Source organism: Chionomys nivalis, chromosome 6 (assembly GCF_950005125.1).
Source record: "Chionomys nivalis chromosome 6, mChiNiv1.1, whole genome shotgun sequence".
Taxonomy (NCBI): Eukaryota; Metazoa; Chordata; class Mammalia; order Rodentia; family Cricetidae; genus Chionomys; species Chionomys nivalis.
Genome location: NC_080091.1, coordinates 39,742,277 through 39,758,672, shown reverse-complemented (window position 1 = coordinate 39,758,672; position 16,396 = coordinate 39,742,277). Strand labels below are relative to the sequence as shown.

General features: G+C 39.7%; 1 protein-coding gene across 2 annotated transcripts in view; it reads left to right on the top strand.

The window, feature by feature from the left end:
* Poln (DNA polymerase nu) overlaps window positions 1-16,396 on the top strand; it is a 146,415-nt gene that overhangs the window by 36,126 nt on the left and 93,893 nt on the right. For both annotated transcript variants that reach the window (XM_057772397.1, XM_057772396.1), the window contains exons 10-11: window positions 9,254-9,337; window positions 9,766-9,861. In XM_057772397.1, coding sequence (XP_057628380.1) covers window positions 9,254-9,337; window positions 9,766-9,861 — 180 coding nt within the window. The remainder of the gene's footprint in view (window positions 1-9,253; window positions 9,338-9,765; window positions 9,862-16,396) is intronic.

Below are 16,396 nucleotides of genomic sequence, written 5' to 3'. Positions count from 1 at the left end.
CTGATGCAAATGTAATTGAGCAAGGGGGCAAGTTCCAGTCCCAGTAAGCAGCAGAACTTGGCAGCTTCAGCCACAGCCATGCATTTCTGGCTTTAGATTCAAGGATACAAGAAGAGGTTGTGGAATCTCCCTGTATAGCTAAGGAAAGCCACTGAGGCCAGATGTGTTTCAGGGCAGTCCCTTCATAGAGGCCATTTATTGACCCTGTGAAGGTGAAGCCTGAATTGTGTTAGAGACCACAAGATGTTGGAGATGCCAGAGTCATGGGATACTGTTGTAGGAGACTGTTTGTTCCTGGCTGCTCAGCCCTGAAGTAACCACACAGAAACTATATTATTTGCAAGATGGTTTGGCCAATAGCTTAAGCATATTTCTGGTTAACTAATCTTAAATTAACCCATTTCTGTTAATCTGTGTATAGACATGTGGCTGTGGCTTTCCAGGCAAAGTTCCAGTGCATCTGCTCCCAACAGCGGCTACATGGCATCTGCTAACTCCACCTTCTTTCTTCCAGAATTCAGTTTAGTTTTCCATGCCTAGCTCTACTCTATCCCATCACAGGCCAAGATAGATTTCTTTATTAACCAATGGTATCAACCACATACAGAGGGGAATCACACATCACCTCCCTTTTCTGTTTAAATAAAAAGGAAGGTTTTAACTTTAACATAGTAAAATTACATATAACAAAACAGGTATCAAACAAGAATTACAGTTACAACATTTATATCTATTTTATCTTTTATCATAACTAAGGAAAATTATAACTATCTATTCTTCAACTCCATCAAAGACTCCAGAAGGATATATTACCTAAGTAAACAGAAAATGCATTGTAAGCAACTTCCAGAACTCTAGAATTGACAGAGACATCTCGTTGCCTGGATGGTCACCCAAAGTTCTTCTGTATCATTGGTGTATCCCTCTTCAGTCTACAGGCCCATAGATTCCAGCAGACTTTTCCATGAAGCAGGAAATTTTAAAGACAGTTCGGCCTATATTGGCAGTTTGTCAGTCACTTTCTTCTATGTACTGCAGAATGTCTGGCAGACTCTTTCATGAAACAGGAACCCAGAAGAATTGTCTCACCTTCTTTAGGCAACTTCAGCCGTCATTTCTCTGTGGGTCCTGCATGTCCAGTTCATATAGCAAAACATCATCAAGCAGTCCAGGGAAGAGCAGTTTCTTGCCCACATGGTTAACCAACTCCATAAAGAGCCTCTTCAATGCCCATTATCCTGGGTGCCAATCTGTTGTAAGAGGCTGCTAGTTCATCTCCCAGCTACGTGGGACCTGAAATAATCACACAGAAACTATATTATTTAAAACACTGCTTGGCCAATGACTCTAGCATATTTCTAGCAAGCTCTTACATATCAAATTAACCTATTTCTATTATATTTTACCATGAGGTTTGTGGCCTACCAGCAGGGTTCCAGCTAACAGCTTGCATCTTTCTCCTCTTGTGGCTCCATGGCATCTCACTGGCTCTGCCTTCTTTTTCCCAGCATTCAGTGTAGCTTTCCCCACCTAGCTCTATTTTGCTAAGTCACTGGCAGAAACAGTTTCTTTATTCATTAACCAATAAAAGCAACACATAGACAGAAGGACTTTCTACACCAGAATACCAGCTAAACTGAGTTGTGGACTGGGTGTGGAACCTGCCTAAGAGACAGAAGTACGTCATAATCAACAAAACTAAAAGAAGTTGGATATCTGAAGAGCCCTTTGACATCAAACATGGAGATGCAGAATTCGTAGTTTGTGCTACTGGTCTTGCTCTGGTCCAGTGTTTCCTTACTGTGCTCATTTTCCTCTCTTTTGGAATGCTAATGTATATTCTGTGCCATTGTATATTGGAAGTATGTGATCTGCTTTTCTATTTTTATTTTATAGAGGGTTACATTTAAGAAATTTCCATGAGTCTAAGAGACTTTGAATTTTGGACTTTTAAACAGTGTTGAGATTATAATAGACTATGGGGAATTTTGAAGGTGGACTGAAAAGATTTTTGAATTATGATATAGCTACAAACCTTTGAGAACCAGGAAGGGGAATATGGTGGTTTGAATAAAAATTACCCCAATAGGTTCATATATTTAAATGCTTAGTCATCAGGTAGTGGAACTATTTTAATGGATTAGAAGTATTACAAGTTATGGCCTTGTTGAGGGAAGTGTGTCACTGGGCTTTGAGATTTTAAAAACCCATGCCCCACCCAGTGTCTCTCAACTTGGCTTGTGGATCAAGACTAGAACTCTCAGCTAGGCAATAGTTGTTCAGTCTTTAATCCTAGCACTTGGGAGGCAGAGGCAGGCAAATCTCTGAGTTCAAGTCCAGCCCAGTCTACATAGTGGTTCCAGGACAGCCAGGACTACACAGAGAAAACCTGTCTTGAAAAATAAAATTAAATGCTTTCTTTTGTAAGATTTGCTTGATCATGATCTTCACAGCAAAAGAACAGTGACTAAGACATGTACTCATGTAGGGAGGACAAGCATCGCACCTAATGTGTATGTGTGTGTGTCTGGGGGGGGGGGTTTCAGAGTGCCATTTTTGTAGGATATTTTGATTACACTCTGACACTCCCAAGACTGACAATAAAGTTTACCTTGAATCAAGGGGCAGAGCCAGCAACCAGCTGACTGGAATCAGTCATAGAAAAGCTAGCATTTTGAATAGAGAAGATGCACAGAAACAAAAGGGTGGGGGCTAGAGTTTAAGCTTACTTTTGGTTCTGGGATGAGGGGAGACATGTCTTTTGTGATATCTCCAGCCAAAAATGAAGGTCAGCTGGTCATTTCTCAGTTTCTCTGATCTAGCAGGTTTTCACCCCACCATCTGACTTCCAAGTCTTTATTGGTAAATAGAATGAGAGAGACTTAACTTAAACCTTCATAAACCAGGCCTTGGAACCAGAAGCTCTGCAAGGCTGTGGCCTGTTGTCGGGGGTTTCTGTCCTGCCCAGTTCCCACAATTGTTAAGTCCCAAAGGAATCACACAGAGGTCTACATTAACTCTAAACTGATTGGCCCATCAGCTCAGGCTTCTTATTAACTCTTATAACTTATATAGCCCATTATTCTTATCTGTGTTAGCCACATGGCTCAGTACTTTTTTCAGTGAGGTAGTCACATCTTGCTTCCTTCTTCCCAGAATTCTCCTGTTCTTATTGACCCACCTCTACTTCCTGTCTGGTTGTCCACCTATACTTCCTGCCAGTGTTTATTTTAAATATAATTGACAGAATACAGACCATGGTCCCACACCACTTCCCCCTCTTTTTTTTTTAAAAAAAAAAAAAACAAGAACATCCATAGTCCATTTTTTGGGAATGTGGGCATAGTATTCTAGGCTACTTCCTTCTAGTTGGGAGCACTGATAATCTTATGGGGACCTAAAGAAAATTTAGAATTATGATCAAGTCCTGACTGGAGTATCCTGTGAGGCTTGATCATCCCAGGCAGCATCTTGAATCTGTTTTGGATGTAGAACTCTGACATCTGGGCCATCTGTTCCTACCAGAGATTTCTCAGGTGGTCTTCCTTGATCAAACCTGATTTTTCTTAACTCGGAATGAATCCACAGCCTCTCATTTCCTGTGGAAACAAAAACAAAACCTCTTTTCCAAAGTAACATATCTTTTGACTTCAATTTTGAAGTCAAGGTATTTTCAAAATAACTTTCTTTGATTAATTCAGCAGTGTTTATAAGCCAATATCTTTTAGCAGCTGTTGCTTCTTCCTGAGCATTTAAACAATTCAAAGAGAACAATAACATACAGTATCCAGATTCTCTATGTATTTTCCATCTTTATGTGGCTTTATTTTAACCTCCATTTCCTTTGTTTTTACTTTAATTTTTGGCTTTTTGAGACAGGGTTTTCTGTGTATCTTTGTCCTGAAACTCACTCTGTAGACCAGGCTGTCCTTGCACTCACAGAGATCCACCCATTTCTGCCTCCCAAGTGCTGGGATTAAAGGTGTGTACCACCACACCTTGAATTCACAGAGGTCTGCCTGCCTCTGTTTCCCAAGTGTTGGGATTAAAGGTGTGTACCGCCAAACCCAACTACTCTCTTTATTTTTTATTTTAAGGACTTCAACCTGTTTCTTTACTCTCCCAAGCTTGCAAATATTTTTAACACACTGTAAACCATGTAGAGGTTTTCTTTATCTTTGAATCTCTCTTTACTGTATATCTCTCTCTCTTTTTCTGACCATGTGAACAATATGGAGAGGATTAAAGCCATGGTTTTGACAGCTGGATCCAGTCCATTCCTTAGCTTTCTGAGATTCCAGCCTCATGGCTGAGGTACTGGCCAGAGCCATGTTTATTGCCACAACTCTATGGCATTTCAAGGTCCCTGCCACCAACAGAAAGCATGCAGTCAACTTTTTATCAGCACCATTTAAGTGTTTTGTGGCAGGACTTCTTTAAAGAGCTGCAAGGTTTTGCAGCTAAATCTGAGTCAGGAAGCCTCTCTTAAATGAAAGCACTTGCCTCTAGCAAGCTGAGCCCATCTGAGAAAATGCTGCTAGCAATAAAACACGCTTACCTCTATTCTTTTCCATCTAGAATTATTTCCCAAGCTCTGTCAGGTTTTATGTGGATGCAGTCGCCCTACGTTGGGCACCATTTGTTGTCGGGAGTTTCTGTTCTACCCCGGTTCCTGCAATTGTTAAGTCCCAAAGAAATCACACAGAGGTCTACATTGACTCTAAACTGATTGGCCTGTCAGCTTAGGTTTCTTATTAACTCTTATAACTTATATTAAGCCCATTATTCTTGTCTATGTTAGCCACATGGCTCAGTACCTTTTTCAGTGAGGCAGTCACATCTTGTCTCTTCTGTGGCTGGGCAAGGACTGCTGAGGAATCGGCTTCCTCCTTTCCAGGATTCTCCTGTTCTCATTGACCTGCCTCTACTTCCTGTCTGGTTGTCCCGCCTATACTTCCTGCCTGGCTACTGGCCAATCAACATTTATTTAAAATATAATTGACAGAATACAGACCATGGTCCCATACCAGTGGCCTGAGTGACTAATAGGGCATTGATTGAGTGGCCATGGGACTGCAGATGATAATTAAAATATCAGTAGATGTATAGTGCAGCTGCTAAGCCATCAGAAAAACTGCATTTGGTGCTCCAATGCATGACATGACTACACAAATGGAGAAGTCATGCCAGCTGGCACCACCACAGTTACTGTCTGGGCCTCTCCAAGAGCCATTCCCAGGACTCTGAAAAGTAGGCTTGTGCTTGGAAAATGTGGGTCTTGAGCCCCAGTGGTGCTGTTGCTGTGGGAAAACTTAGAAGTCAGCAGATTTTGTGAGACCCTTGGGAAGTTCTTAAAGAGAGAGTTAAATAATATTAAAAGAAAAATATTTCCCATGTTAAGAATCGGGAATATCACAGTGTAGGGAGTTATGATTCTGTATAGTGTTACTATGGGTGGCTTACAAATGGAAAAAATAAATGAGAAGATGAACCACTTAGCTGATATTGGCATAATGGTGATTGTAATTATTATCAGTTTGGTAATTCATATTTTATCCTTAAAAAGTGGTTTGATAATTGTGCCAAATATGAAAATTTTACTGATAAAATACAAGTCTTAGAAAGACTACTATTGATAAGATACAAGCTTTAGAAAACTTACTAATAAAAATATTAAAAATTTGACAGATAGGATACAAGTCTTAGAAGGACTTACTGTTGATATGATACAAACTTTAGAAAGACTTAACTACTGATAAAATAAAAACCTTAGAAAGACCTACTCATGAAAGTAAGAAAAATACTCAGACATAGACAGAGCAGAATGTACTGCACCATTGCATTATGAAACTGAAGAGGAGTGGTCTAAGGTTATTAGAAAACCAACCTTAATTTATCCAGTTGCCACACAAGAGCAACCACCAGATAATAGGCACCCCCAATGCAATGCTGAAGTTAACTGGGATTCTGTTTCAATGTTAGACTTGAATAGATTTAAGGGAGTCATTTCATATGGTATGCATTCACCTTTTGTGAAGCAGATGTTAAATTCATTGGCAACTCAGAACAGAATTAGTCCCCCAAACTGGAAAGATTTAGCTACAGCAATATTGGTCCTCAATTACAGTAGAAAACATGGTGGAGAGAGGAAGCTAAGATCACAGAACAACAAAGTAGGGCTAGAGGTACTGAAATTTCCCAAGACCAGCTTCTTGATGAGAGTATTTTGATTTCCAAAGACAGTTTACATTTGATGATAACACCTTGGCTCTATGCCATATTCAGAAGTTAGACAAATATTAATTGAATATTTGGATTTTGAAAATCCTAATTCACAATGCAAAAGGGTTATTAGGCCCTTAAAGGCAAGATCAGTACCCATAGATAAATGGACCCAAAATACAGCTGATATTGGATCTCACACTTATGATGATACTTAGATAGGAGAAATGATTTCTAAAAATTTCAAGAAAAATCAAAATGTCAGATGTTTTAATTGTGTAAACAATGTCATTTGAAAAGGTATTATAGGTAAAATGTTCCTAGAAACATTTTTTTCTAGAGATAATTCAAACAGGAAGTGTAACAAAGGCCAGCATTGGACTAATGAATGCAGATCAACAAGGGACAAGCAAGATAACACTTTGCTATTGGGAAATGCCCTGAGGGGCATCCAGAGAGCCCCTTCATCAAATTTGGTTCAGTCATTCCCTATCAGCATTGGAGAAACTCATCCACAGAGCAATTAAAAAACTTAATACCTGTTGTTAAAAACCACACTGCTCTGGATGTGAACAAAGACAGAACAGCTTCAGTAGAGACAACAAAAAGCTCAGGAGAGACCATAAAACAAGTATTTTGGCAAACTGCCATAAAAGAACTAAAACTAAAAATAAATGGCATTGAAATTGAGGGTTTCATAGACACAGGTGCAGATATAACAGTAATTTCACCAAAATCTTTGCATCCAATTGGCCTCTTCAGGAAGTAAATGATCAACTTCTAGGGATTGGAACTTTATCTCAGTTAAATCAAAGTGAAAGATGGGTCGAGTGTATAGGACCAGAAATATGGAAAAATTGAAATCATATGTGGCTAATATATCAATGAATTTATGAGGACGTGATTTGTTGCAATAATGGAAAACACAGATTAACATTCCTCCAATATCAGAAACAAATCATAAAATAAAGAATGTTTCTGAGAGAAATATTAAAATGTATTATGGAGAACAGCCACAGACTGTTCAGGTTGTACATGAGCAGGGCACAACAGCTGCTGATCTTTCAAAAGCACCAACAGCTCTACCTTTAAAATGGTTAACTGACAAACCTGTGTGGGTGGAACAATGGCCTCTGACATCAAAAAAATTACAGGCACTAAAACAGCTGGTACAGGATCAGTTAAATGCTTGACATATTGAAAAACTGACCAATCCTTAAAATTTTCTTATATTTGTAATTAAAAAGAAATCTGGAAAATGGAGAATGTTATCAGATTTAAGTGGTGATTCAGTCAATGGGATCTTTAAAGCCTGGAGTTCCCTTGCCTTTTTTATTACATAAGAGATGGTCTATTATACTGATTGATTTTAAAAACTGCTTTATTTTCACAGTATCTTTACAAGAACAGGATAGAAAAAATTTTGCCTTTACAATGCCTACTTATAATAATTCTAGCCTGTTAAAATGTACCATTGGAAAACTCTTCCACAAAGAATGCTAAACAGCTCCACCTTATTTCAATATTTTGTATAACAGCCATTAGAACTAATTTGTAAACAGTTTCCTCAATCTATAATTTATTATTATATTGATGATGTATTACTGGCTGATTCAGATGCAAATACTTTAGAAAAAAATGTTTGATGAAGTAAAGAAAATTTTGTCTTGTTGGGAATTATCAATTACTCCTGAAAAAATACAAAGAGGAGAGTCTATTAATTATTTAGGATAAGATAGATTTACAGAAAATTCAACCACAGAAAATCCAAGTCAGGAGAGATTGATTATAAACTCTAAATGATTTTCAAAAATTGCTAGCTTCTCTATGGCTAATTCTGGCCAGCTAATCACTGTTTCTGCCCCTGATTCAAGGTAAATTTTATTGACAGTCTGGAGAGTCAGAGTAATCAAAATTGGCTGTAATAGGCAATCAGGGGCTAGACTAAGTAAGACTACTTTTCTTGAGCAGATGTTTGCTCCCTACAGTTCATCCAAGGAATTGGTAAATTTCCTCAAGAATGAAAAATATGGAAAGATGCATACAGATGCATAAAAATATTTTTAATTTCATTTAAATTACCCACAAGATACCACTGGAATCCATCACAGTTCAAATCATGGGATTTCCACAGCTTTATGTGCTTTTCCTGGCAGAAACTGTATTCTGCTTCCAAAAGTAATCACTACCCTACCTTGGAAGACATTTCATTCTTGTTATTTTTCATGTGTTCTCTATTTCAGAGTCTAAACAAGATAGTTTAGCTTATTATTGAACTGTGAGTAATTCAATAGTTTGTATACAGACTCTCAATCTTCTGTATCTTAGTCTTGATGTGATGACTCAGTTTGTATACTCTGCCATGGGTGACATCTCTCCCAGTCAAGAGGCTTCTGGTTGTTTGAACGTGGCAACTGTCATAACCATGCATAAGTTTGATGCTTTCCTGGTTACTGATGAAGTGAATTGCTTTTCTCTACTTATTGGCTCTTAGTTTCTCTTTGAAACAATCTAAGTCTCTAAAATATTTGTGTGTGTGTGTGTGTGTGTGTGTGTGTGTGTGTGTGAGGTAAGAGGGCAATTTTGGGGAGTCAGTTCTCCTTCCACCATGTGAGTCCCAGGAATGAAGCTCAGGTTATCAGACTTGTGCTTTGACCTATTACCAGCCCTTTGTCTAAGTTTTTTGTTTCTTCTTATTGACTTAAAGAACGTCTTGATCTATTGTGGGTATAAGCCTGTAACCCATACCTCCCCCTGTCTGTCTCTTTTTTATGGAACTGGATCCCTTTTCTAGTTCTAATATTGCTGAAAAACACATTCTTTCCCTCCCTGATTTTGCTTATTTTAGTTTCAGCTATGTTTAGGGAAAGCCTGAAAATTCCACCACAAGTCAATATGTATGCTTTATCATTTTGATAAGTTGTAAAGGACTTTTTGTTCAATTAAGGGCTTTAGTTGAGAGTTTCTTGATGAGCAGATTAAATTATTTTAAATTATAAAATCTATGAATGATAATATTTCAATTTTTCAGGCTCGCCTCAAGGAACTGGAGCAAGAAGCCCATTTTGTTGCAGGAGAACAGTTTCTTATAATGAGTAATACTCAGCTTCGTGAGGTAAGACTCAATTTTATTTGTTTGTTTTGAGACAGGGTCTCATTCTGTAGCCCACACTTACTCAGTAATCTAGGCTGTATGCTAACTCCAACCCATGTCAGTCCTCTTGCCCCGTCTTCCAAAGTACTGAGATTAATGCCAAGGACAACCATACCTGGCTGGTAATATTAAGTTTTGTCCTTTCAAAACATTGTCTTACTCACGAATTAAAAGATGGTTTATTCTGAGTTTATAATATTGTCTAAAAGTGATGTTATTTATGTTCTCACAAGTATGAATATTTTGTGATACAGTAAGTAAAAGTCCTTCTAAAGGAGCTAAGCCTCTTTTCAGTGTATGTCTTCAGGCCAGTGGCTCTAAATGTGATGGTTATGTTCATTTTCTCAAATCTGAATCTTTCTCACACATGTGTATTGCTTTTGTTGAAGATCCTCTTTGGCAAGCTGAAGCTGCACCTGTTGAGTCAGAGGCAGCATCTTCCCAGAACTGGGCTACAGAAACAGCTGTCCACATCAGAGGCCATGGTAAGAGTCCAGCTTATCTTTCTAACATGCTCATGTATCTACACAAGGTACAAGCTTTCTTCTGTGCTGGCAGCAGACCCTGTAGATAAGGTGATCCCATTCAAGGTTATGTTCCTGGCTGTGCACTAAGAGATGGGCAGGTAGCTGCCCTCCAGGAACATCTGATTGGCTATATTTCTGGCAAAGGATAATTTGATGCAATTTTGCTCTTTTTAAGAGTGTTGTTGTGAAAAAAAAGAGTGTTGTTGTGTATTTATGCATGTGAGAGAGTGTATGTGTGAGAGAGTGTGTATGTGTGTTTGTGTGTGTGTACATATTTCTGTGTCTGTACAGATGACTGTAGGTGCCTATGGAAGACTGGAGAAAAAGTTGGATCTAATGGAACTGAAGTTTCAGGCAATTGTGAACCACTCAGTGTGGGTGCTAGAAACTAAACTTAAGTCCCTTGTGAGAGCAGCAGTCACTCTTAGCCACAGAGGCATCCATCACTCTAGTTTCTGAATCTGACTCTTTACATAGCTTCTGGGGGCTCTAACTCAGGTTGTTAGGCTTATGTAACAAGCACTTTCAGCCATTCAGGTAACTGCTTGGCCCAGTTTTGCTTTTTGTTTTGTTGTTGTCTTTAGTTCAAGAACAATTTTGCTAGTGTTTAGAAGAAAACAGAGCAGATAAGCCAGAAATCTCAGAAGCTGGCGGAAGAAGGGGGCCAAAGAAGAGGAAGAGAGAAAATCATGGCTTTTTGAGTTAGGCATGGAGGTCAGCAAGCAGCCAAATGGCAGACAAGCAGTCACATGGCAAAGGGATAATTTACTTTTTCTGTTTTGTTGGTCTCCTTTTCCTTTTTATTCTTTTTTCTTTTTGTCTTAATAATCTAAGTAAGACTAGGCCCTATACTGATGAAGTGTTGTGATAATAGACACTCTTGTCTTGTTCTGATTTTAATATAATGTAGCTATAGGTTTTTATATACGGCCTTTATTTTATTGAGGTATGTTTCTTCTGTTTCTAGTTTCTTGAGAGCTTTTATCATGAAGAAATCTTGAGCCTTGTCAAAGATACTTTCTGTATCCATTGACATAGCCATGTGATTTTTATTTGTTAAATTGTATGATCTTTGTATCCCAAGAATGAAGCTAACTTGGTCATGGTACATGATATTTCAATGTGTTGTTAAACTTGGTTTGCAATTATTTTTTTGTTTGTTTGTTTTTTTGAGACAGGGTTTCTCTGTAGCTTTGATGCCCGTCCCGGAACTAGCTCTTGTAGACCAGGCTGGCCTCGAACTCCCAGAGATCCGCCTGCCTCTGCCTCCCGAGTGCTGGGATTAAAGGCGTGCGCCACCACCGCCTGGCAGTTTGCAATTATTTTATAGAGCTTTTGTGACTATATTCATCAGGGGATCTGATTGTAGTTTTTTGTTGTTTTTTGCTATGCTCTTAATCTGGTTTCAGTATCAAGGAAATACTAGCTTCACAAAATGAATTTTGTAGTATTTGTTCCTTTTCTAATTACTAGAACAGATTGAGACGCATTAGCTCTTCTTTAAAGGTTTGGCAAAATTCTCCAGTGAACTCAATGTATCTTGGGCTTTTCATTTTTTTTCTTTGTATGTGCAGTATGTATTACATGGTGCATACATGCCAATGTGCAAGTGTGTGTGCCATGTGTGCACATGCATGGGCACATGCAAAGTGTCTTCCTCTATAATTCTGAAAGTTAGTACTTTAGACAGGGTTTCTCACTGAACCAGAAAGCTCACCATTTCTGTTTGGTTGGCTGGCCAGAGAGTTCCCAGGATCCACCTGTCTCTGCCCCCAATGCTGGGATTCCAGGCACACACAGCTGTGTCTGGCTTTTTATGTGGGTGCTGGGAATTTGCTTCCTCATGCTTGTACAGGAAGCACTCTTACCTATTAAGCCATCTCCATAGTCACACTTCCGTCTTGGGTTGGAGATTCTATATTACTCTTTCAATCTTATTGCTTGTTATGGAGCTGTTTGTTTATATCCTTTTCGGTTTGTTTGAGTAGGTTGCATGTATTTAGGAATTTATCCTCTATTTTAAGAGTTTCCAGCCGGGCGGTGGTGGCGCATGCCTTTAATCCCAGCACTTAGGAGGCAGAGGCAGGCGGATCTCTGTGAGTTCGAGACCAGCCTGGTCTACAAGAGCTAGTTCCAGGACAGGCTCCAAAACCACAGAGAAATGCTGTCTCGAAAAACCAAAAAAAAAAAAAAAAAAAAAAAAAAAAGTTTCCAGTGTTTGGGGATGTAAGTTTTCAAATTATTCCCTAAAGCTCTTCTGGAGCTTATAGATATCACCCCTTTTCATATTTAATTTTATTCATTTGGGTCTTCTTTGCATTTCTTTTGATTAGTTTGGTAAGTATTTGTTATTATTTATTTTTTAATTATCTTGATGATATTTCACGTTGTTCTTTTAGTTCCCTTTTCATTTATTTTTTCTTCATCTATTGCTTTTGGACTTGACTTTTCCTTATCTAATGTATCTTGAAGTACATTATTAAATGATTTAGTTGAGATTCTCTGAGCTTTTAATACGAGCACTAAGATTTTAATAAGGAAAATGTGGTACATTTACACAATGGAATATTACTCAGTTTTAAAAAACGATGACCTCATGAAATTTGCAGGCAAATGGATGGAACTAGAAAAAAATCATCCTTGACCTTCTTCCCGCCTCACTCTCAGCAATCTCTGTGTTGTGGATCTGCCTCCTTCTTCCCATCCTTACTTTATCACCTTGTCCTCTGTCGCTTAGGTCACTCAAGACCTCCTCCCCAGAGTCCCACTGCTACTTGTACATGTTAAAGCCATAGAAACATCATGGTGCTGCCCTGAAAACACTTGCCATGTCATCCCATCACTTTCAGCATCACACAAAGCCCTAGACTATGTCTCCAGGTCATAGGTCTGGGTCTAGCCTTTGGCTGTGGCACTCCTATCCGAACACCAACTGCCCTTGGTTTTTACTACAGATTTTTTTGATAGACCCTAGACTGACAGCAGATTTTTGCCTGGTAGTTTATAATTGTCAGTTTAAATATCATTTTATGAATATCCTCATAGCTGGGTGTAGTGGCTCATGCCTTTAATCCCAGTACTTCGGAGGCAGAGGCAGGCTGATCTCTGTGAGTTCAAGACCAGCCTGGTCTACAAAGCAAGTTCCAGGACAGCCAAGGCTACACAGAGAAACCCTTTCTTGAACCCCTCCCCCCCCACACACAAAAGAATACTCTGACTGTAGTAAGGCCCATAGGCACTTTCTGTGTTGGTGTTATTAATTTTACTTTCTACATACAACTTGCCATTATCTAAATTTATCTTAGCTGTTTACTTTCTTATTCCATAGAATGTAGTCAAAGTCCTCAATTTGTTTTCAGAATGAAAATAGCCTAATATTAGTGTCCAATGAGGCTGCTTCAAATCCCTGTTCATCAGGCATTAAGGTAGCAGGTATTCCTGAGAATTGAGTCCTGTCTTGTCAAGGATACTCTAATGCACGAAACAATCCCACACCAGTTAGGATTTAAAGGGGTATTTATTTTGGGGGGGTAAAATTCACAAAAACCAACTGTCAGGAAAGGAGCCTAGTCGCTGGAGCAGGAGCCTGAACCAAGCACCAGAACCAAGAGAGCTAGCCGAGGCTTGCCGCTCTTTTTTAAAGATAAATAGACCACGCCCCAGTGGGCTGGTATTTCAGCAGCTATTGGCTGAAGGAGCAGCGGAAGGAGCAGCGGAAGGCGCTCCGGCAGCACAGTGGGCTCGTACTTCAGTGGCTATTGGATGAAGGAGCGGGAAGGTCCTCCTGCAGCAATATTCCATCTTAGGTCTTACCTCTATAAAAGAGAGATAGGCAGTGTGCCCTAAAGCTCTAGCAGTTTGCCAACTGAAAAAGTCACTTCCTATGTGTTTGCTCTACTTAGATGTTGGAAATTGTGGTAGTTTGAAAGAAAATGGCTCTGGGCGGTGGTGGTGCACGCCTTTAATCCCAGCACTTGGGAGGCAGAGGCAGGCGAATCTCTGTGAGTTCAAGGCCAGCCTGATCTACAAAAGTGAGTCCAGGACAGCCAGGGCTGTTAGATAGAGAAATCCTGTCTAAAAAAACAAAAGGAAAGACACACACACACACACACACACACACACAGAGAGAGAAAAGAAAGAAAGAAAATGGGCCCTGAAGGGAGTGGCATTATTAGAAGGTGTGACTTTGTTGATATGGAATGGAATGTTTGTAGGTATGTTCTTATTGAAGGAGGTGGGCTTTGAAGGTTCATATATGCTCAAGTCACACCCAGTGACATAGTCCAATTTCTGTTGCCTTCTGATCAAGATGCAGCTAGCACCATGATTGTGTGCATGCCAGCATGCTCCTTGTCATAATGATAATGGACTGAATCTTTGAACTGTAAACAAACGTGCCCAACTAAAAGTTTTCCTTTATAAGCATTACTGGATAGTGGTGATGCTCGCCTTTAATCCCAGCACTCAGGAGGCAGAGGCATGTGGATCTCTGTGAGTTCAAACCCAACCTGGTCTACAGACTAAGTTCCAAGACAGCCGGAGCTGTTACACAGAGAAACCTTGTCTTGAAAAAAAAAAGTAAATAGTTGTCGAGGTCATGGTATCTCTTCACAGCAATAGAAACCCTAACTAAAGTTGGTACTGGGTTCTAGGGTATTTCTGTGGTAGATTGGGTCATGTTTTTGTTTGAAGAAATATGGAGTTTGGGTTAGGAAAGCAGTGGAAGCTTTTAAGCACTGCTTAATTAGCAATACAGTAGGAGCGCGGAAGACAGGTGCTGAGAGTTAGGTCAACTGACTCAAGAGATTTCAGAGAAGAATTTGAGTATGTTGCCCAGAGATTATTCTCGTGATATTTTGGTGAAGAAAATGGGTGCCTTTGCCCTTGTCCAAAGTGTCTGTCTGAGGCTAAAGTGAAGAGTTTTGAGTTAATTCCATTGGTAGTAGAAATCTCAAAACAGCCTAGTATGGTCTCTATCTTTTTTTTTCTTTCTTTTTTTTTTTTGTGGTTCAGCAGGAACACTTGTAGTAGTGTTTCCCCCTTTAATGAGTTTCCTTTTTATTGACATGATACAGAGAAAAATAGAAGAGCCAGTTGCAGGTCACATGTCCCAATACTGATGATGGACGCAGGGCAAACCTTCCTTCCTTCCTTCCTTCCTTCCTTCCTTCCTTCCTTCCTTCCTTTCTTTCTTTCTTTCTTTCTTTCTTTCTTTCTTTCTTTCAGATTTCTGCCTCCTCCCCGCCACCGCCTCCCTTTTCCCTCCCCCTCCCCCGATCAAGTCCCCCTCCCTCATCAGCCCAAAGAGCAATCAGGATTCCCTGCCCTGTGCGAAGACCAAGGACCACCCACCTCCATCCAGGTCTAGTAAGGTGAGCATCCAAACTGCCTAGGCTCCCACAAAGCCAGTACGTGCAGTAGGATCAAAAACCCATTGCCATTGTTCTTGAGTTCTCAGTAGTCCTCATTGTCCGCTATGCTCTGCGAGTCCGGTTTTGTCCCATGCTTTTTCATACCCGGGCCAGCTGGCCTTGGTGAGTTCCCGATAGAACATCCCCATCGTCACAGTGTGTGGGTGCACCCCTCGCGGTCCTGAGTTCCTTGCTCGTGCTCTCTCTCCTTCTGCTCCTGATCTGGACCTTGAGATTTCAGTCCGGTGCTCCAATGTGGGTCTCTGTCTCTGTCTCCTTTCATCACATGATGAAGGTTAATATTCAGAAGGATGCTTATATGTTTTTCTTTGGCTTCACCTTTTTATTTAGCTTCTCTAGGATCACGAATTATAGGCTCAATGTCCTTTATTTATGGCTAGAAACCAAATATGAGTGAGTACATCTCATGTTCCTCGTTTTGGGTTTGACTTACCTCACTCAGGATAGTGTTTTCTATTTCCGTCCATTTGTATGCAAAATTCAAGAAGTCATTGTTTTTTACTGCTGAGTAGTACTCTAATATGTATATACTCCATACTTTCTTCATCCATTCTTCCATTGAAGGGTATCTAGGTTGTTTCCAGGTTCTGGCTATTACAAACAATGCTGCTATGAACATAGTTGAGCATATACTTTTGTTGTATGATAGGGCATCTCTTGGGTATATTCCCAAGAGTGGTATTGCTGGGTCCAGGGGTAGGTTGATCCCGAATTTCCTGAGAAACCTCCATATTGCTTTCCAAAGTGGTTGCACAAGTTTGCATTCCCACCAGCAATGGATGAGTGTACCCCTTTCTCCACAACCTCTCCAGCAAAGGCTCATTGGTGTTTTTTATTTTAGCCATTCTGACAGGTGTAAGATGGTATCTTAAAGTTGTCTTGATTTGCATTTCCCTGATCACTAAGGAAGTTGAGCATGATCTTAAGTGTCTTTTGGCCATTTGAACTTCTTCTGTTGAGAATTTTCTGTTCAGCTCAGTGCCCCATTATATAATTGGGTTGATTAGCCTTTTACGCTCTAGTTTATTGAGTTCTTTATATATTTTGGAGATCAGACCTTT